The sequence below is a fragment of the Labeo rohita genome, chromosome 25 (genome assembly GCF_022985175.1).
Source record: "Labeo rohita strain BAU-BD-2019 chromosome 25, IGBB_LRoh.1.0, whole genome shotgun sequence".
Classification (NCBI taxonomy): domain Eukaryota; kingdom Metazoa; phylum Chordata; class Actinopteri; order Cypriniformes; family Cyprinidae; genus Labeo; species Labeo rohita.
In genome coordinates this window covers 21,730,954-21,750,904 of record NC_066893.1, presented here as the reverse complement: position 1 = coordinate 21,750,904, position 19,951 = coordinate 21,730,954, and the positions used below count along the sequence as shown (strand labels likewise).

Sequence of the window (19,951 nt, the reverse complement as noted above, 5' to 3'; positions counted from 1 at the left end):
TGAAAACTGTTATGGTGCTAGTTGGTCTCTACTGGTAATTGGTTGTCTTCTATTGGTGGCTTGTTTAAACCACTACATCCTAATGGAATATGTCCCAAAACATACTACAGGAAACCATTTTTTAATGGTTTATAATGGTATTTGTAGTGAAAACCATTAGAATTTGTGTGATTGTTTTAGCAGGGTTAAATGGAGAGGGGGATCCATTCTACTGTTTTCTTCTTCTTTTTTTTTTTTTTTTCTTTTTTTTTTTTAAGATCATCGTTCATTTCACAAGAAAAAAATGTAAAGAATTATATTTTGCAGTACTAAAGAAGAAATTAAATGCTCAAAATGCCCTGAAAATGCCAATAGCTATAGAAGAAAAAGCTGAATGGTGGGGCCTTTCACCAAAATATATTTTTTCAGTAATTGATCTGGAATTGTAGCAGTACAGCAGACACTGAACAGCAGTTGTGCATCATGCTGTTGGCCTCCCATGAATACCTGTGTAGATTTTTAAGAAAAACACCAGAAAGATGAGTATAAAAACTGATCCTAATATATAGGATCTGTATGTTTACACCTGGAATTAACATCCATTCAATATGGGTATGTAAGTGTGTATTTAACAAGAAATCATGTCAGTGTGATCAGATGTCCTTGTGATCTCACATTGATACGGTGTCAAGGTGACCTCTGCGGTATGTCACGTTTATGGGCTGGGTGGACTTGCAACCATTTACAGTAACATGTGGTGTTCTTCACACTAACACAGTTCTTCTGCTCACCTACAGGCCATAGGAGATAATATGAATATTACATTTTAAAAAAAATGTAAATTACTGGGGCTCGTTCATAAAAAGCAGAACACTGTCTGTGTCAATCTATTCTTGTGTAAATTGCTACATTATACCAAATGTGACCATTTATGTAAGATGATTCAAAGAACAGTTTAAACAAACTAGTTCTGCTTGTTTCATGAATAAGGACCATCAGGAAGTTTTAAACAAGGAAACAGTTTCTTACAGGTATTGCAACACCCATCTGCATCAAGTCCCAGTGTTCCCTGTAAGGACAAATAAGGCTTTGTTTAACCATCAGTGTGACATATTTATAATTAAAGGGATAGTTCACTCAAAGTTGTGTTGTTCCAAACTGTATGATTATGATAAAGCAATATATTTTCCAGATGTTTTTGTTGTGCAAACAACATTAAAATATCTTCTTATGTACCCCACAGATGAAAAAGTGAGTAAAGAATCGATATTTTTACGTTTCTGTTCTTGCGTTGCTCTGTATTATTATCATTACAAAATTGGTTTGAGTAGAAAAAATACCAGTTAACAACGTTTTTTTATTATTTGCCTATAATAATAATAATAATAATAATAATAATAAAGTGCAGCGTTTTCTTTATTCAAAACAAAAAAAAAAAAAAAAAAAACAGGAAGAGCGTAGGCTCACATTGCTTTTTATTTTTATTTATTTATTTATTTATTTTAATTTTTGCTATGTCACACCATAGGACAAAATTATGGTACAGTTAAGTAAAAAACTAGTAAAAAGAAAGAACTGACGAAGTTAGGAACCCTTTATATTTTCTCAAAGATCAGACTTCACACTACATCAATATATGCATTTCTTCTTCAAAAACGGTTTTTTACAAAAAAAATAGCATTTTTACTGGGTATTTGTCAACTACCCATCTGTAGTCATTTACTGTAAATGTGCATTTCCAGATATTTTATGGGTGTATGAACATCTCAAGGCCATAAAAATTGCTCTAACACTATGTATCTAAATTTCAACCATCAAGTTTACTGGGAAGTGTTTGCAAATCCAATCCAAAAAAGTAAACCTTATGTAACTGTATACTATATAGGCCTACCATAAAATGCAAAATCATGCAATATATGTTTAAATATAACCAATGGCTTCATTAAAACTCTTTCAAGGAAGAAAGCAAACATCACTATCAATGGTTGAGTCTCTAAAGTGTAATTTATATAACTGTTCTGACAACTGAACTGACAATCAATTACAAAATATCATATTTCTGATGTATAACCCAGCAAGTGTTAGTATAAGTGTTAGTATAACGTTACAGTAGAAAACCTATACATTAAAAAGTATCATATGAAGACTGTCAGATAAAAAAATTCGTAAATGAATGGAGATACCCATTACATTCAACATCAACTCACCTATATGTCAAGAAAATCCATCATCCTCTTCTTTGCCGCAAAGTAAATTATAGAAATCGCTCACGTTTGTACTCCTTCAGCTGTTACTGTGTTTTATTTTTATATTTATTTATTTTTGTATTTATTTTTCAAATTTGTTTATTTTGTTTATTTATGTTATGCTGCTATTTTGACTTCTTGGGATTTTATTAAGATTTTTCTTATTGTTGTTTACTTGTTTTTTTTTTTTTTTTTTTTTTTTTTTTTTTTTTTTGTATGTTACCTTCAAGCAAAAAAAAAAAAAAAAAAAAAAAAAAAAAAAAAAAAAAAACTCCTGCTGTTGCCAAATAGGACCTTTAAAAGGTTTCCTCTAGCGGTATCATACAAAACTGCAAAAACGGCAGAGAAAATAGTGGCATTGGACTGACAAAAGAATAGTTCTGCCTGTTTCTATTTCTTTTATCCTTCTTTAAAAAAAATCGCTCTTTACACAAATCCGCCGAAGCATTAAATGATTTTTACCAAAATCGATCTTGTAATCACAAACGATTGTGATTGGTGTATCCCAGCAAGCGCTGAGAAAAGTTACAGGTACCACATACAAATGCAACCTTGAATTAGGTATGGCTAAAATGTTAACCTAGTAATTATCATGAATAATTAATTAATAGAATAATCGGAATAATACATAGACAGTAAATAGTAAAAAATAAGTAAAGAAAAAAGGGACTGGGACGCAAACCCCGCCCATAAGGGCCAATCAAATGCACAGACGCGACATGACGTAATAGGAAGCGTTCATGGACACACTGGCGGGAGTTTCGGTTGTTATTAAACAAGCTAACGGGTTACCGACTGCGAACGGTAAGAGATTTCAAGCAATATCTCTTCTGAAAAAGAACATTTCTAAACAAGTTCTACATCAAATTCACTAAACAGTGAAGTGTTTGGCACTGTAAAGGCAGACTAACGTCACACGCTTAACGCTTTCATAGTTCACTGTCGTGTCAATGTCTAAACTCTGACAGTTGTTCTGGTTTAAATGTTTTAGTATAAATAAATATGAACATAATATTAGTAAATCTTAATATTTTAGCCAGTTATATTTTTAAAAACTTTTACGTATAGTAATTACGTAAATAATGTGCATGTGTGCTGCTTCATAAATGACTCTGTTCTTTGAGTCATTCTTTTCATATTATACGTGGTTATTTATTAATATTGTATACTGGTTATAACATCCCTGAGCTGTCAAATAGCTAGCTACAGTAAGCAAACAATGTTTATGAACGAAAATTTCTGTCATCCCCAACTTCATCACCCCCATGTTGTTTTATATCTATACCCTAATATTTTTCAGTGGAACACAAAAAGAGAAATTTCTGAATAATTTTTGCAGAAATACAGTGGCATTTACAGTGCAATGGAGAAATACAGTGACAAATATAGTGATCATTTTAGGATGTTGTGAGATCTTTTGAAATTATGTCGTGCAAATGAAGATGATGTATGTTCACATCACAGGTCTGTGTACATAGATGTCTAATATGAAGGTCACGGTGGATAAGATCCTATCATCATCGGAAAGTGATGAAGTAGATGAGCTACAAAAACATCTCTCTTTGCTGTCTGATGATCAGGTTTGTGTTTAATATATTCAATGAGGCTGCAATTGATCTTAAATCAAGGCAGCATCTTTAAATTATATGCTGATTGCTTTCAAATATGCTTTTTGTGTCTTTTCAAAGCTCACAACCATGCTTACTAATAGTGCTCTGAAAGGGAAGGACACAGGCGTCTTGATCAAAGCCATTTTTAAAGGTAACACTGTTAATTCTATTTCATGTTTTCTCTCAAACTTCTTTAATTTAGATTTTTTTTAAGTCCGTGCTGCTTCATCAAGTAGAGGTGAAAATCAAACTGTTTTTTGTGATGTCAGGTTCACCGGTAAGTGTTTCGCATGGCGCTAACCGTAGACTGCTTGTGTACAAGCACTGTATTCCACTGTGTGAATCTGGAGACCTACAGACGGAAGTGGCATCAGATATCATTGGGCTTCTGATGTTAGAGGTAAGTTAACTTTATTACCATACCATACACAAATTAAGAGCAATGCACTGGTTAAAGTGTTTTCTAAACGGTGTTTTCTATTACTGTTATTATTTGTAGATAATGAATCTTTGATGGTTCAAGTCCAAAAGCCTGATTTGAAAGGGTTGAACTTGGTATTAATATTGTACCTTTGTAATATGGTTTTCTTCTGTGCCATAGACGCACAGTCTACCTGGTCAAGCTTTAGCCACGTTAGCGTCTCTATATGTGGATGCCATCAAAGTAGGTGAGATGAATAGTGGGAGATCGCTGGAACTTTTCCCGACAATCCTAACAGCACTTGCTGCCACAGAAGCATTGGCTTATGGGAAAGGTAAGTTGCTAACTGTGACCCTGGACCACAAAACCGGTCATAAGTAGCACGGGTATATTTGTAGCAATTGCCAACAAATACAATGTATGGGTCAAAATAATCGATTTTCCTCTTATGCACAAAAATCATTAGGATATTAAGTAAAGATCATATTCCATGAAGATATTTTGGAATTGTCGTACCAAAATTGTATCAAAATGTAATTTTTGATTAGTAATATGCATTGCTAAGAACTTCATTTGGAAAACTTTAAAGGCGATTTTTCTCAATATTTTGATTTTTTTTTTTTTTTTTTTTTTTTTTTTTTGCACCCTCAGATTCCAGATTTTCAAATAGTTGTGTCTTAGCCAAATATTGTCTTATCCTAACAAACCATAAATCAGTGGAAAGCTTATCAGCTTTCAGAAGATGTATAAATCTCAATTTTAAAAAATTGGACTCTTATGACTTTTTTTGTGGTCCAGGGTCACATTTGTTAAGCCCAAACTATTCTGTTAAAAGAGCTAGCAAAATGATATCTGTTCAAAAAGTGATGTTAACTGAGTAAATCTGGGTTGAAGACTTCTTGAGATTAAAAACCTGTGACTTTTTTGTACTTTTATTTTTCAAATAGTCATATTTGAATTATTTCTGATTTCATGTGACATTGAAGACTGGTTTGTTTGCTTGGTTTCTTATTTTTATTTCATATTATTATATAGTAATGTACATACAAGTTTGATTTTTTACTTCAGGTGAGCTGAGTGGAGATGAATACAAGAAACAGCTGATCAACAGTCTTTGCTCTAGCAGGTAAAATCTCCATTTTAACTGCTTTAATATTGCTTTTCAATAAGTAATCCATAAAGACATAAAAAGCAAGAAATGTGACCCTGGACCACAAAACCAGTCCTAAGTAGCAGGGGTGTATTTGTAGCAATAGCCAACAATACACTGTATGGGTCAAAATTATCAATTTTTCTTTTATGCCAAAAATCTTTGGGATATTAAGTAAACATCATGTTCCGTGAAAATACTTTATGAATTTTCTACCGTAAATATGTCAAAACGTAAGTTTTTATTAGTAATATGCATTGCTAAGAACTTCATTTGGACAACTGGTGATTTTCTTAATTTATTTTTTTTTTTTTTTCGTTTTTGGAAAAAAAAAAATGGAAAGCTTGTTTATTCAGATGATGTAAAAATCTCAGTTTACCCTTATGGCTGGTTTTGTGGTCCAGGGTCACAAATGTGACATTGCACATTTGTAATATCAACACCGAAGGCTGTCAGTGTTCACCCTTGCGCTAACATATCTCCAATTTATGCAGATGGGATCCACAATGTGTAATACACCTTACAACCATGTTCAGGTATGACATATTTACTGGCTAGTTATCCACTTTATGTCTTGAACATGACGAAAACTGTTTGTTTTGTGTTAGGGATGTTCCTTTATCTGCGGAGGAGCTTCAGTTTTTGATTGAGAAGATTCTACGGATGTTCCTCAAGTTGGATCTACAGGAGATTCCTCCTCTGGTCTATCAGCTGCTGCTGCTGTCCGCCAAAGTCAGTTTATAGTTTATATGTTTTAACATGCACAGTGTGTCTATATGGTCAGATTCTCATTTGGTTTAATAACAGGGCTGTAAGAAGTTGGTTCTTGAGGGAATCATCAGCTACTTCAAGAAGCAAGACCAACTTCAGAAAGACGAGCAGAGAAATGGAGAGTGAGTGGGATATTTTATTTAATCTGACAAATTTGACTTTGGATGTAAAATAAAGAGATCAACATGTATCTGTATTAGGAGTAAAGATGTGGAGGTGCAGACCATCCCACAGGATCAGCTGCGTCATGTAGAGGGAACCGTCATCCTCCACATTGTCTTTGCAATTCGTCTTGACCATGAGCTCGGCAGGGAGTTTTTTAAAAACCTCAAGGTGAATGTCTGTGTTTCACATAAGTTTTTCTTTGAGTACCTGTGTGCTAGCTGTTTGTCTTCCTTTGTAGATGGCCCAAAGTGATCCGTTGTGTCCCTTCAGCATTGCTCTGCTGCTCTCTATAGCTCGCATACAACGGTATGAAGAGCAGGTATGTTCTCTTTCATTATTTCTTTTAAAACCTAGTGAGCTGTCTAACAGGACAGCATTTTCATTCAGTCGTTCAGTGTCTCAAAATTCTTCAAACATGTCTGTATTGGCATAAAAACAGTGGTTTTATGGTCTCAAACCTCTTAAAATGACCTATAATCCATAGGTATTTGAGTTCCTGAAGGGTGCCATCACTAAGAACTTCAAGGATGATCAGATTCAGCACAGCTCTAAGTTTCTGCAGGAACTGCTGCCTCAGTGTAACAGCGTCTCCGATATGATTTTAGACACTGTTAAAAACAGGTCTGGTTAAACTGAAGTGCTTTTGGGTTCCTGCATTTCTTGTGTAGATGTGTTCAGTGTGTTATGTGTTTATCTGCAGTGTGTTTGGGTGGGATCATGTCACTCAAGGTCTGGTGCAGCTGGGATTTATACTTATGGACTCATTTGGGCCTAAAGCCGGAGCGTTTGGGAAGGTCAGTTCCTCAGAAGGAACGTCAACCACAGCTAAAACGCCAAACCAGCAAGCATGTCGTCTTGGTGGACAAGTTCTCCTTGAGAGCTTCAAGGTATAGTTGTTAAGCATTGTTCTTCCACTTCCAGTACATAAAGCATGCTCCGTGCTTTCATAATATGCAACAAGAAGCCAACTCTGTGTTTTCTTTTTGTACAGATGCATGAACCAATCAGAGGCGAGATCCTAGAACAAGTCTTGAACCGGCTGGTGACTAAAACGGCCTTACCTGTCACCCATTTCATTGGTTAGAAGTCATCTTTTTACTGATATTTATTCAAGCTTGCTCCTTAAGGTTTCATTCATATCTGTATTTTGATTTGTTCTACTTGACTACATCACTTCCTCAGACCTTCTTTCCAGCATTGTGATGTCTGCTCCCATGATCCTCTTGGAATCTTCCTCTAAGGTCACTGAAACATTTGACCAGCTCTCCTACTTGCCCCTCAGCACTGTACAGGGTCTCCTCAAAGCTGTGCAGGTAATATCTCAACCTAATTAATATTAAGTATGAGCTATTGTCACATGATCAAGTGTGTGACATGTTTAACGTTTCCTTTTTCTCAGCCTCTGCTCAAAGTGAGCATGTCTATGAAAGATGCCCTCATCCTGGTCCTCCGGAAAGCAATGTTCTCCAGGTAGAGTAAGAAACAGTCCTCGCATCCAAAAGTGTCAAATGATTACTAAGTCCCAATAAATCTTATCCTCTCTCTGAAGTAATTTAGATGGCAGGAAGTCAGCAGTGGCAGGTTTCCTGTTGCTACTAAAGAACTTTCGTATTCTGGGGAGTTTAGCTTCCAGCCAGGCCAGTCAGGCCATTACATCCAGCCAGGTAAATGATAAACATCTGCAGACATACAGTTGACTGTCAAAAGTTTACACACACCTTGTAGAATCTGCAAAATGTCAATTATTTTATCAAAATAAGAGGGATCATACAAAATGCATCATGTTATTTTTTTATTTAGTACAGACCTGAGTAAGGTATTTCACATAAAAGATATGTACATGTAGTCCACAAGAGAAAATAGTAGTTGAACTGAAATGAAGTTGAATAGTTGAATTTATAAAAATGACCTTGATGATCCACAGCTGTTTTTGTTTGTTTTTTTAAGTGATAGTTGTTCGTGAGTCCCTTGTTTGTCATGAACAGTTCCATCTTTTTTTGAGATCCATCTTTTCACACTGAGGACAACTGAGGGACTCATATGCAACTATTACAGAAGGTTCAAATGCTTACAGATGCTCCAGAAGAAAAAACTATGCATTAAGAGCCAGGGGGTATAAACTTTTGAACAGAATGATTTTTTTTTTTTTTCCCATTTAGTACTGCCCTTCAGAAATTACAGAAGATACTTACATGTTTCCCAGAAGACAAAATAAGTTACATTTACACTGGTCTTTAAATTCAAAAAGTTTTCATCCCTTGGCTCTTAATGCATTGTGTATCCTTCTGGAGCATCAGTTGTCCCTCAGTTGTCCTCAGTGTGAAAGACGGATCTCAAAACGATACAGTCATTGTTGGAAAGGGTTCAAATACACAAAAATGCTGAAAAACCAAAGAATTTGTGGGATCTGAAGGATTTTTCTGAAGAACATCATGCAGTTTAACTGTTTAGGACAAACAAGGGACTCATGAGCAACTATCATTAAACAAAAAAAACAGTGCATGCAAACTTGTTGATAAATAATAATAGATAAATTCAACTATTATTTTCTCTTGTGGACTATATGTAAACGTCTTATGTGAAATCTCTTATTCAGGTTAGTAAAAAATAACATGCTTTTTCTATGATCCCTCTTATTTTGGTAAAATAATGATAATTTTGCAGATTCTGCAAGGTGTATGTAACCTTACTTAAACTGCATATGCAGTGCAATTTTTATTATTGTGTTATTGTGACTCGAATTCTGACTCCTCCAGGTTCAGGCAGACGTTCATTCGCGCTATAACACTGCTGCTAATGAAGCCTTCTGTCTGGAGATCTTGAGCAGTCTACGCCGCTGCCTTAACCAGCAGGCTGATGTCCGGCTCATGCTTTATGAAGTCTGACTCTCTCACTATCCCTATTTAAAAAATATAGAAGTGAAACAATAGTCCTCACATTTGTGCTGTACTAAAAATGAGATGCATTTGATTTTAAAGGGTTTCCATGATGTCCTTCGTCGTAACTCTCAGCTGGCAAGTTCCATCATGCAGACCCTCCTATCACAAGTGTGTATCATCCTTTTGCTAAATCATACTCTAATGCCTTCTTGCTCTGGTTTCTGATCCAGCTATTATTTGTGTTTACCAGTTAAAGCGATACTTTGAACCAGAGCAAGATCTGCTTCCGCCTCTGAAGCTGGATCCGTGTATCAGCGCCCATGGAGATCAGGTCTTCATCCAGGAGCCTCTGGTACTGATACGATGCCTCAGTCACATTGATACGCTGCACTTTAACACGTACGAATCGACAGCTAATGTATGTTTCTTCAGGCGCACTTGCTGTGCTGTACGGTTCACTGCCTGCTGTGGAACCAGAACGTACGGTCAGGTGGCAATGTGAGCGATGATGAAGATGATGAAGATGAGGAAGGTGGTGTCCAAAGTGAGCTGCACGCTATATTGGAAAGCATAACGAAGCGCATGATTAAAAGCGAACTGGAGGATTTTGAGTTGGTATGTCATAATTCCCAGCTTTGCTGGTTTTCCTTGGAATAAAAATGTAAGAAAACTACATTTTAAAGTTTCATGTGTTTTAGGATAAGTGTGCCGAATTTTCAACAAGTTCCAGTGTTGGAGTGAAGAACAGCATCTACGCTGTTCTGGTGATGGGACTGAATGAGGTTCTCATTGAGTATAACTTCATCACTGCCAATTACAGGTGAAAGCATTGTTTCTGATGACTTTTAAACCTGGAACAACATGCCAGCAGTTTTTAATGTATTCTGTGTTTTTAACATATTCTGTATTGCACATGAGCAGTAAGAACCATTTTGAGGACATTCTGGAGCTGTTCAAGCGCTATCATAAGGTGTCTGAGATCCTGAGGGAGCGAGCAGGGAAGGGTCGCCCCATGTCCAGCAAAACCCCTCGCAGTCTGCTGTCTCTAGGCTTCATCTCCACACTGCTCACTGCTCTTTTCAGGTACAGTTTGAGCCTGTAACTACATGAGTATATACAGTTGAGGTCAAAAGTTTACATACACCTTGCAGAATCTGCAAAATGTTAATTATTTTACCAAAATAAGAGGGATCATAGAAAATGCATGTTATTTTTTTTTTTTTTTTTATTTCGTCCTGACCTAAATAAGATATTTCACATTAAAGACGTTTACATATAAATAATAATAAAATAATACTAAAAAATAAGTTAATAATTGAATTTATCAAAATTACCCTATTCAAAAGTTTACATACACTTAATTCTTAATACTGTTTTGTTGCCTAAATGATTCACAGCTGTGTTTTTTTTTTTTTTTTTTTTTTTTTGAGTCCATTGTTTGTCCTGAACAGATAAACTGAAAGTATAGAAATAGAAAAATCCTTCAGGTCCCACAAATTCTTTGGTTTTTCAGCTTTTTTGTGTATTTGAACCCTTTCCAAAAATGACTGTATGATTTTGAGATCCATCTTTTCACACTGAGGACAACTGAGGGACTGTTACCACTGTTACAGAAGGTTCGAACGTTCACTGATGCTTCAGAAGGAAACACGATGCATTAAGAGCCGGGGGGGGTGAAAACTTTTTGAACTCGAAGATCAGGGTAAATTTAACTTATTTTGACTTTTGGGAAACATGTAACTGTCTACTGTAGCCTCCGAAGGGCAGTACTAAATGAAAAAAAATATGATATTTAGGCAAAATAAGAAAAATGTACTCATCTTCATTCTGTTCAAAAGTTTTCACCCCCTGGCTCTTAATGCATTGTTTTTCTTTCGAAAGCATCAGTGAGCATTTGAACCTTCTGTAAACATATAGTCATTGCTGGAAAGGGTTCAAATACACAAAAATGCTGACAAAACAAAAAATTTGTAGGACCTTAAGAACTTTTCTGAAGAATAGTGGGCAGTTTAACTGTTCAGGACAAACAAGGGACTCATGAACAACTATCACTAAAAAACACAGCTGTGGATCATTCAGGTAACAACACAGTATTAAGAATCAAGCGTATCTAAACTATTAAACGGTCATTTTTATAAATTCAACTATTTTTTTTCTCTTGTGGACTACATGTAAACATCTTTTACTTATCTTATTCAGGTCAGTAATAAACAAAAAATAACATGCATTTTGTATGATCCCTCTTATTTTGGTTAAATAATTAACATTGTGCAGATTCTAAACTTTTGCCCTCAGCTGTATCACAGTATTACTTGTTATTGTATTTTTGACCAAATAAATGTAGCCTTGGTGAGCATAAAAAAAAAAAAAAAAAAAAAAAAAAAAACATTTGAAAAAATCATAATTATTTCAAACTATTAACCGGTGATGTTAATTAATTTTTGAAAAATTGTAAATAAAATGTTTTAATAAAAAGTTAAATAAAATTATCAATTAAAGTGCCATAATCATAATAATTACTTATTATTATTATTATTATTATTATTATTTAATTTATGTATTTATTTATTTTTTATTTTTTTAGAGACAGCACTCAGAGCCGTGAGGAGTGCCTGTCAGTGTTGCGTACCAGCGGAGACTTCCTGCGCTACTCTGTGAGTGTGGCTCTCCAGAAGATCCAGCAGCTGGAGGAGACAGGACACACAGATGGGCCAGAGGGCCAGAGCCCTGATAAAATCTTCTGCCACCTCTGTGACATCACCAGGTCTAGCTTATGTTGTTGAGCAGCACATTTCATTACACACAGGGGTTCAGTGCCTGAACAGAGCTCCAGTTATTAACCTCATATTTCTGCATGTAGTGTTCTTATGTGGCGCTACACCAACGTGCCGTCAACCGTGGAGGATGCTGGGAAGAAGGAGAAGGGCCAGAGTGTGTCGTTACTATGTCTGGAGGGTCTGCTGCGAGTCTTCACCACAGTGCTACAGCGATACCCAACACGCATGAGCAACTTCCTGTCATCTCTCGGTGGGCCTCTTAACAGTCCTGTGACTTTTAAATAACACTGCTGTATGTTTATGGTTTTTTATTGAAATAAAAAATCTTGAAGATGTTTCAGGGGAAGGAGAGGCAGAGGGTGAGAAGTCTGATCTGACAGAGCAAACAGCTTTCTATATCCGCCAGTTTCAGGTACCAACTTTTTTTTTTTTTTTTTTTTTTTTTTTTTTAAACCCAGCATGACTGATGTTTTATTTGCTCTGCCCAGTCAGTGCATCAGTCCAAAACACACTGGCAAATGTTGTAAGTTAGTCTTTTTTGTGCAGCGAGCGCTGATGAACCAGCTCAGCGGGGGAGAGGAGGAGTTCAACAGTAAAGAAGCTCAGTTATTGGTCAGCATCCTCAGCGTACTGTCACGCCAACTCAGTCCTTCCTCTCAGCAGGTAGCTCTTCAAAACACTCATGCTATTGCGGTATTTGCTGTCAGGAATCTCAATGTGTTTTTTGTTGTGTCTTCTGCAGTTTGTGCAAATGATCACTTGGACTGTGAAAATTTGTAAGGAAACCAACTTCGGTAAGTGATTCATGTTCAGACACAAAGAAGAAACATTTATTAGGGGCTGCTGGGAGGCTTTCATTCCATTAGAGATACAACATTTATATTATTGCAAAAATTATATAATAATTACTCATAATAATTAAGAAGGCTTATAAAAAATGTGGAAAAAGCTGCTTCTTCTGAGCCGAAATGTAGTTAGTATCTTCTTTAAAGCTTCAAAGCTACAACCACAAAACCAGTTCAGTACTGTTCTGAAGTTAGTTGTTTTATCTTTTCTAACTGATCTGGCTTATGGTTTTCCAAAACCACCAAAAATCCCATTGACTTTCACTGAGGGGGTGAAAACCTTTGGATAATGAGAATTATGGTGTATTTAAGCTGTCCATTGCTATAACAAAGATTAGCAACTTAAAACCAACATAAGATAAAACTAACATAAGCTGGTTGGCTGCTTTGGCTGGTCTCTCAGGCTGTTTTTAAAGTGGTTTCAGCCACTTGTTGGCTGGTCTTAGCTGATCAAGCTGGGAGACCTGCTAAAAGACCAAGCAAGCTTAAACTAGTTACTTTTAGCTTAAACCAGCTAAGATCAGACAACCAACTTAGGCTGGATTTTAGCAGTTTTTTTTGTTTTTGTTTTTGGTTTGTTTGTTTTTACTAAATCAGCTCGGTTTAGCTGTTTAACTAGCTTTTTGCTACATTAACAAGTTGTAGCTGTTTTTGCAAAATGAGCCATTTTTTAGCTGGTTTCCCTTTTCTTTGTTTTTTTGTTTTTGTTTGTTTTTTGTTTGTTTTTTTAACTAAATTAACTGGTTTTGGTTGGTTTTTAACTTTTTTTGTGTGTGTGTGTGCTAAATCAGCTGGTTTTTAGTTGGTTTTGGCATTTTTTTTTTTTTTTTTTTTTTTCCGTTTTTAGCTGTTTTTGCCAAATCAGCTAGTTTTTTTTTTTTTTTTTTTTTTTTTTTTTTTTTTTTTTTTTTTTTTATCTTGCTAAATTAGCTGTTTTAGCTGTATTTTAACAGTTTTTGCAAAATGTGTTTAGCTGTTCTTTTTTTTTTTTTTGGTTTAAGCTGGTTATGTATTTTTATTTTTAGCTGATTTTTGCCGCTATTTAACTGAGTTTAGCTGATTTTAGATAGTTGTTTTTTTTTTTTTTTTTTTTTTAATTTTTTACTTTTTTTGTTTTTTTGCTAAATCAAATAGTTTTTTATGGGTGGGGGGTGGATAACCGTTTTTTTTTTTTGCTGGTTTTAGATGGTTTGCTGTTTTTTGTTTTTGTTTGTTTGTTTGTTTGTTTTACTAGTTTTTGGTGTTTTCGTTTTGTTTCTGCTTGTTTTAGCCAGTTTTCAAACTTCTTTTTTTTTTTTTTGCTTGAAACAGCTGGTTTGATCTAGTTTATTTTTTTGGTAAATAAGCTGGTTTTAGCTTTTCATTTTATTTTATTTTATTTTTTCAGTAGTTTTTTTTTTTTTTTTTTTTTTTTTTTTGGCCAATTCCTGCTAGCAACACCGTAGCAACCATTCCAAGTACACTAGCAACCGCATATCAACTATCTGTCTGTCTGTAGGTCTGTCTCTTTAAAGTAAAACTTCAAATTATTTCAAACTTAAAGCTGTTAAAACTTTATTTGCTAGGTTTTATCAAGCCAACTGAAAGTTTGTCTACTAACTTCACTTAGCTAGTTAAATAAAATTTTTAAACAAAACTTTTACCCATTTCATTGCAATAGAACTGTAATAATTTTGTCCAAATGGATATTATTGTCAAGTACATTCAAAGTATTTAACGTGAAACTAAAAAAGTCAAAATCTCATATAAAATGGCATGGAATATATTCAAATAGAAAATGCATATTTTAAATAGTAATAAAATTACACAATATTACTATATTTGATATAATAAATGCAACATTGCTGTAATAGTGCAGCCTTCAGGAAATGTGATGATCAAATAAAATCATCACAATATTAACAAAACTGCATAATTTTATATCCCCAACCATACTTTGACTAGCCTATTATAAACATATTCTCTCTTTCAGAGGACATCTCACTCACTAAGGGCTTGCTGTCCCTGCTGTTCAGCCTGCATGTCCTGTATAAAAGCCCAGTGTCTCTGCTCTGGGAGATGTGCCAGGACATACACAGCCAGCTGGGAGACATCGACCAGGTACTGTGTCCTCAGGTCTTTTTCAAGGCATCAAAATTAGCCTATTTTAAACACTGAAATTACTGGATGACTTTACGTTTACTCTTACATCACTAGAAAAACTATCTGTTTCTGAACAGGACGTAGAGGTGGAGAAACAATCTCATTTTGCCATCATAAGCATGAAAACGGCTGCAGCTGCTACGGTAAGAACGGACAGACTTCACACACAAGTTTTTAAACCTTCACACCTGTTAATACAGTACAACATCTGCCTCTGTTTCTTTCCAGCTTCTAGTCTTGTCTCAGGTCGGAAAGGTGTTGGATGAAGTCGACTGGTTGATCGCCAAGAAGAAAGGCCAGATAAGCTCAGACAGAACAATTTCAGGTAACACTAAAAACCTCATCTTTTCTCCTGAAAGGCCTCCAAAACACCTGCCTGGAGGTCCCAGATCTAGGATAAAGAGCATTATGGCAACTTCCTGTGTGTGTGTCTTTTAGGAAATACCCAGCAGCCACTGGGCCAGCAGGACCCGATTGAGAAGGCTGTCACGATTCAGTTAGGCACGCTGTTAACGGCTCTGCATGAGCTCGTTCAGACCGCCCTGTCCACGGGACCCTGCACAGACACACTAATGAGAGAGCTCAGTCGAACCTACAGCATCCTGACTACACTTAGCAAATATGTGAGTCTCATTCTGATTTATGATTCAGATGTTTTAGTTTGCTCTGTTATAGTTTGGGGAATCTTTACAGCTCAGGGCTTCACATAAACATGTTTTTTATTTTGCAGTATATTCAGCTGTGTACGACCCAACCTGGCCAGCTGCCTGCACGTTTGGAGAAATTGGTAAAAAGAAAATTAAAAATCTGTACAGTTTAGAGGGTGGCAAGAAAAGAAATGAATGTTTATTAAGTAATTTTAAATCCTGGGCCTAATTTCTAGTGGATTAGACTACTGTGACTAATTTCTACAGAGACTAGAAATCTTTAAGTAAATGAGCATATTAGAATGATTTCTGAAGGATTATGTGATTCAGCTTTGCTGATAGAAAGGATAAATTACATTTTAAAATGTATTCAAACAGAAAACACCTATTTTTACATATAAATTATTATTTCACAATATTACTGTTTTATACTATTTTACTGGTTATTTTTTCTATATTTTTAATCAAATAAATGCATATGATAAATCCATAAAATAAATAATTAGCATTTCAATATATATTTCAAAAAATATATACTACCAGTCAAAAGTTTTTGAACGGTAAGATTTTTAATGTTTTTTTTTTTTTTTTTTTTTTAAGGAAGTCTCTTCTGCTCACCAAGCCTGCATTTATTTGACCCAAAGTACAGCAAAAACAGTAAAATTATTACAATTTAAAATGACTGTTTTCTATTTGAATATTTTCTAAAACTCCTGATTTCAAAGCTGAATTTTTAGCATCATTACTCCAGTCACATGATCCTTCAGAAATCATTCTAATATTCTGATTTGCTGCTCAAAACACATTTATGTTGAAAACCGTTGAGTAGAATTTTTTCAGGTTTCTTAAATGAATAGAAAGTTCAGAAGAACAACATTTTTTCAGTAGTTTTTTTTTTTTTTGCCAATTCCTGCTAGCAACACCGTAACAACCATTCCAAGTACAATTTCAACTAAGGTCTGTCTCTTTAAAGTAAAACTTCAAATTATTTCAAACTTAAAGCTGTTAAAACTGTATTTCCTCAACTGAAAGTTTGTTTATTATAGCTAGTTAGTTTTTAAACCAAACTTTTACCCATTTCATTGCAATAGAACTGTAATAATTTTGTTACTGAAAATTACTGTTTTCTATTTGAATATTTTCTAAAACTCCTGATTTCAAAGCTGAATTTTTAACATCATTACTCCAGTCACATGATCCTTCAGAAATCATTCTAATATTCTGATTTGCTGCTCAAAACACATTTATGTTGAAAACCATTGAGTAGAATTTTTTCAGGTTTCTTAAATGAATAGAAAGTTCAGAAGAACAACATTTATCTAAAATTTCAATGTCTTGCAACATTATAAAAGTCTTTATTATCACTTTTTTTTTTTACTTTAAAGCATTCTTGCTAAATAAAAGTATTAAACATAAAAAATGTACTCAACTGCATTTAGCCAAAAATATTGCTAAAAAAATAAATGTTTCTTGAACAACAAATCAGAATATTTGAATGATTTCTGAAGGATCATGTGACACTGAAAACTGGAGTAATGATGCTGAAAATTTAGCTTTGATCAAAGGAATAAATCACATTTTCAAAATATTCAAATAGAAAATAGTTATTTTAAATAGTAAAAATATTTCAAAATGTACTATTTTTGCTGTACTTTGAATCAAATAAGGTGAGAAGAAGAGACTTCAAAAAAAAAAAAAAACTTACTGTTCAAAAACTTTTGACTGGTAGCGTTAAAAAAAAAAAAAAAATTTACCACACGCCAACTTTTTAAAGGTAGTGTTGTTACAACATTCATCTCAAAATACGGTTGTATGGATATGAAATTTGATGTGTATAAACATGAGTTTTTATTTGGGACAGAAACACAACTTTTAACCATTTCCTAACAAAAGAACAACAATTTTGTCCAAACATTATTTCCAAGTGGACTAAAAATATTTCACAAAATATACAGAAAATATGTAGTTAGAAAATAATCACAGCATCCAGATGGAACAGAACAGAACAAAACAAAACAATCAGGTGTGTGATTCTCAAACATCTCTTGTGTTCAGGTGAAGCTGTCAGGGTCTCATCTTACTCCTCAGTGTTATTGTTTCATCACGTATGTGCAGGTATGTTCCTGAAAATTATCCACTGTCTTTTTGTTTGATATTTTTTAACCTTCTCGACTCAGTCTTTGACACATTATCAAATGTTCTTTCATACAGAGTGGAGAGCTGATGCCAGGAGGGCCGGAAAAGTCAAAGAAGAAGAAAAAAGAAGATGAGGCGGTAGCAGCTGCTTCAGTGAGAACTATTTAGAGTCATTACCTGAGATGGAAAAATTAATTTTGAATGAACTTTTTGGCTTGTTTATTTTTTAAAGAAAAACAAGAGTTGTGCATCTGATGTGACTCGTCTTTTCTAGGCTAAAGTCCTTCGTGAGACTAAAGCCATCCCGAACCTCATTTTCAACATTGAACAGTATGAGAAATTTCTCATTCTTCTCTCCAAGAAATCCAAGGTAAAGTCTCTTATGGTTTTGCATATACAAGAAAAAGTGTTCTAAAACCTTTGAAAATTGAAGGCACATCTGTGAATGTTTTCAAACAGGTCAATCTGATGCAATACATGAAGCTGAGCACTTCCAGAGACTTCAGAATCAATGCTGCCACACTGGAAGCTGCGTTGCAGGAACAGGAACAGGAACAGCAGCAGGATGAAAGCCAACAGGTGTGTCTTTATTTAAACATGCACATAGTGCTGTGGAACTGGGTTCTCTTCATCTTCAATGCTGTCTTTATTTCTTTTAGACTGAAGATTCTCAGCCTTCAGAGGAAACTCAAGCACCAAAGAAAAAGAGGAGGAAGCAGTGAAGAAAAGAGCTTTTTTACCTCTATCTGCACTTTTTACACCCCATTCATTTCGCTCATTTAATTTCTCTGTACAGTTCGTACTGGGGCGTTTTTTATGTGCTGAGAGACTGCATTTGTTCTTTTCATGCCACAGATATTATTTTAACCTTGGAGCTTGACGTTTTTCTTTGTCTAGTGATCCTTTGGTGATCTCTATAATCTGATAAATGTCTAACGCCTCACCTGTTGGTATATAAAAACAGGATCAAGATGGTTTGCAGAAGCACATCGACAATATATAAAGAATTCATTTTTGATTCTTGTTCAATTAATACAATGTAGACTTTCAATTTATATGAATTTATACTGTTAATGAGTTAAAGTTCACAAAATGCTGCTATAACTTTAATAAACAAATGTTCACATATGATCTGGTGATTTTTAAAAAACACTTCACCAAAAATTTAATTCTGTTATTATTTGCTCAATCACATGTCATTCCAAAGTTTATCATTTTGGAGGAACTTAAAATTACGTAGTTGTCATACAATAAGAAAAGATATATATATATATATACACATATATATATATATATATATATATATATATATATATGTATATATATATATATATATATAGGAGTGTGCGGATAAAAACTAGATTAGAGCGCCACCTGCTGTTAAAATCTAAGATCAGAATCGATTCCAAAGAGAATGGCGATGCATTCGAAGATCTCAGAATCGATCCACGAATCGATGTTTTGTCCCATCCCTATTAATTAATCATGTTTCTTTAAGATTTGGAGAAATACAGCATTACATCACTTAACCAATAGCAGTGAATGGGTTCCATCAGAAGGAGTGTCTAAGCTGCATGTTTGTAAGAAACAAATCCATTAAGGCGTTTTAACTTTGACCCGTCACTTCTGGCCAAAATAGGATTCCATAATCTATAATAACGCTTCTTCCAATGGAAAAGTCCATCCCCTGTTGTCCTCTCACATCAAAATCCATCCAACACATTTGCTTAGAACTTGGAAGAAATGGTTGGAAGTCTCTTACAAACATGCAGCTTTTCACTTCAAAGAATACTAATTGACGGATTGGAGTGGTGTGGATTACTGTGATGTTTTTATCAGCTGTTTGGACTCTCCTTCTGACGGCAGAGGATCCATTGGTGAGCAAGTGATGTAATGACAAATTTACATTTACATCTTGGATGCCCAGCTAATTTCTATTTTTGGTTGAATTATGCCTTTAAAATGACAATTAATGTTTATTCTGACCTTGTGGTATCCCGTATCTCCGTTCCACTCCCGTGGGGTTGGATGGAGTCATGCAGTCCATGGTCACCTCCTTCCGTAAGCACTTATCAATGTCCACCGCGCTGAAGAAAGCCACTGACTGCGGCAGATCCATCATTCCCAGTTTATAAGCAAACATGCACCTGAGAACAGACAAAAATATTTGAACATGGACTTTA

General features: G+C 34.8%; 2 protein-coding genes across 3 annotated transcripts in view; one reads left to right on the top strand and one right to left on the bottom strand.

The window, feature by feature from the left end:
- Nucleotides 1–2,951: 2,951 nt before the first annotated feature.
- On the top strand, nucleotides 2,952–18,574 carry fanci (FA complementation group I). Of its 2 annotated transcripts, XM_051099819.1 has the most exons (38): nucleotides 2,952–3,029; nucleotides 3,690–3,805; nucleotides 3,914–3,986; nucleotides 4,105–4,235; nucleotides 4,437–4,590; nucleotides 5,325–5,382; nucleotides 5,901–5,942; nucleotides 6,015–6,138; nucleotides 6,214–6,299; nucleotides 6,378–6,510; nucleotides 6,581–6,661; nucleotides 6,827–6,963; nucleotides 7,043–7,229; nucleotides 7,334–7,421; nucleotides 7,525–7,655; nucleotides 7,742–7,812; nucleotides 7,892–8,006; nucleotides 9,099–9,221; nucleotides 9,321–9,389; nucleotides 9,472–9,573; nucleotides 9,654–9,836; nucleotides 9,920–10,041; nucleotides 10,143–10,304; nucleotides 11,806–11,985; nucleotides 12,082–12,248; nucleotides 12,331–12,410; nucleotides 12,545–12,661; nucleotides 12,741–12,792; nucleotides 14,816–14,943; nucleotides 15,063–15,128; nucleotides 15,214–15,310; nucleotides 15,424–15,608; nucleotides 15,716–15,772; nucleotides 17,688–17,747; nucleotides 17,844–17,921; nucleotides 18,043–18,138; nucleotides 18,228–18,347; nucleotides 18,428–18,574. In XM_051099819.1, the coding sequence occupies exons 2-38, from the start codon at nucleotides 3,704–3,706 to the stop codon at nucleotides 18,488–18,490; spliced, it is 4,020 nt and encodes a 1,339-aa protein (XP_050955776.1). In that variant the 5' UTR covers nucleotides 2,952–3,029; nucleotides 3,690–3,703; the 3' UTR covers nucleotides 18,491–18,574. The 2 variants fall into 2 exon arrangements, with proteins under 2 accessions (XP_050955776.1, XP_050955775.1); XM_051099818.1 differs by having other exon boundaries at nucleotides 18,228–18,551.
- polg (polymerase (DNA directed), gamma) overlaps nucleotides 18,571–19,951 on the bottom strand; it is an 18,807-nt gene continuing 17,426 nt past the window's right edge. The window contains exons 22-23 of the mRNA XM_051099820.1: nucleotides 19,755–19,915; nucleotides 18,571–18,712 (exon numbers count right to left, since the gene is read on the bottom strand). Of these exons, the coding sequence (XP_050955777.1) occupies nucleotides 18,627–18,712; nucleotides 19,755–19,915 (247 nt within the window). The 3' untranslated portion in view covers nucleotides 18,571–18,626. The remainder of the gene's footprint in view (nucleotides 18,713–19,754; nucleotides 19,916–19,951) is intronic.

Coding starts and splice junctions, on each gene's coding strand:
- fanci (XM_051099818.1), top strand. CDS start 3,704: ATGTCTAATATGAAGGTCACGGTGGATAAGATCCTATCATCATCGGAA. Junction 6,511..6,580: donor AGTTTTTTAAAAACCTCAAG/GTGAATGTCTGT, acceptor CTTCCTTTGTAG/ATGGCCCAAAGTGATCCGTT. Junction 7,230..7,333: donor TTCTCCTTGAGAGCTTCAAG/GTATAGTTGTTA, acceptor CTTTTTGTACAG/ATGCATGAACCAATCAGAGG.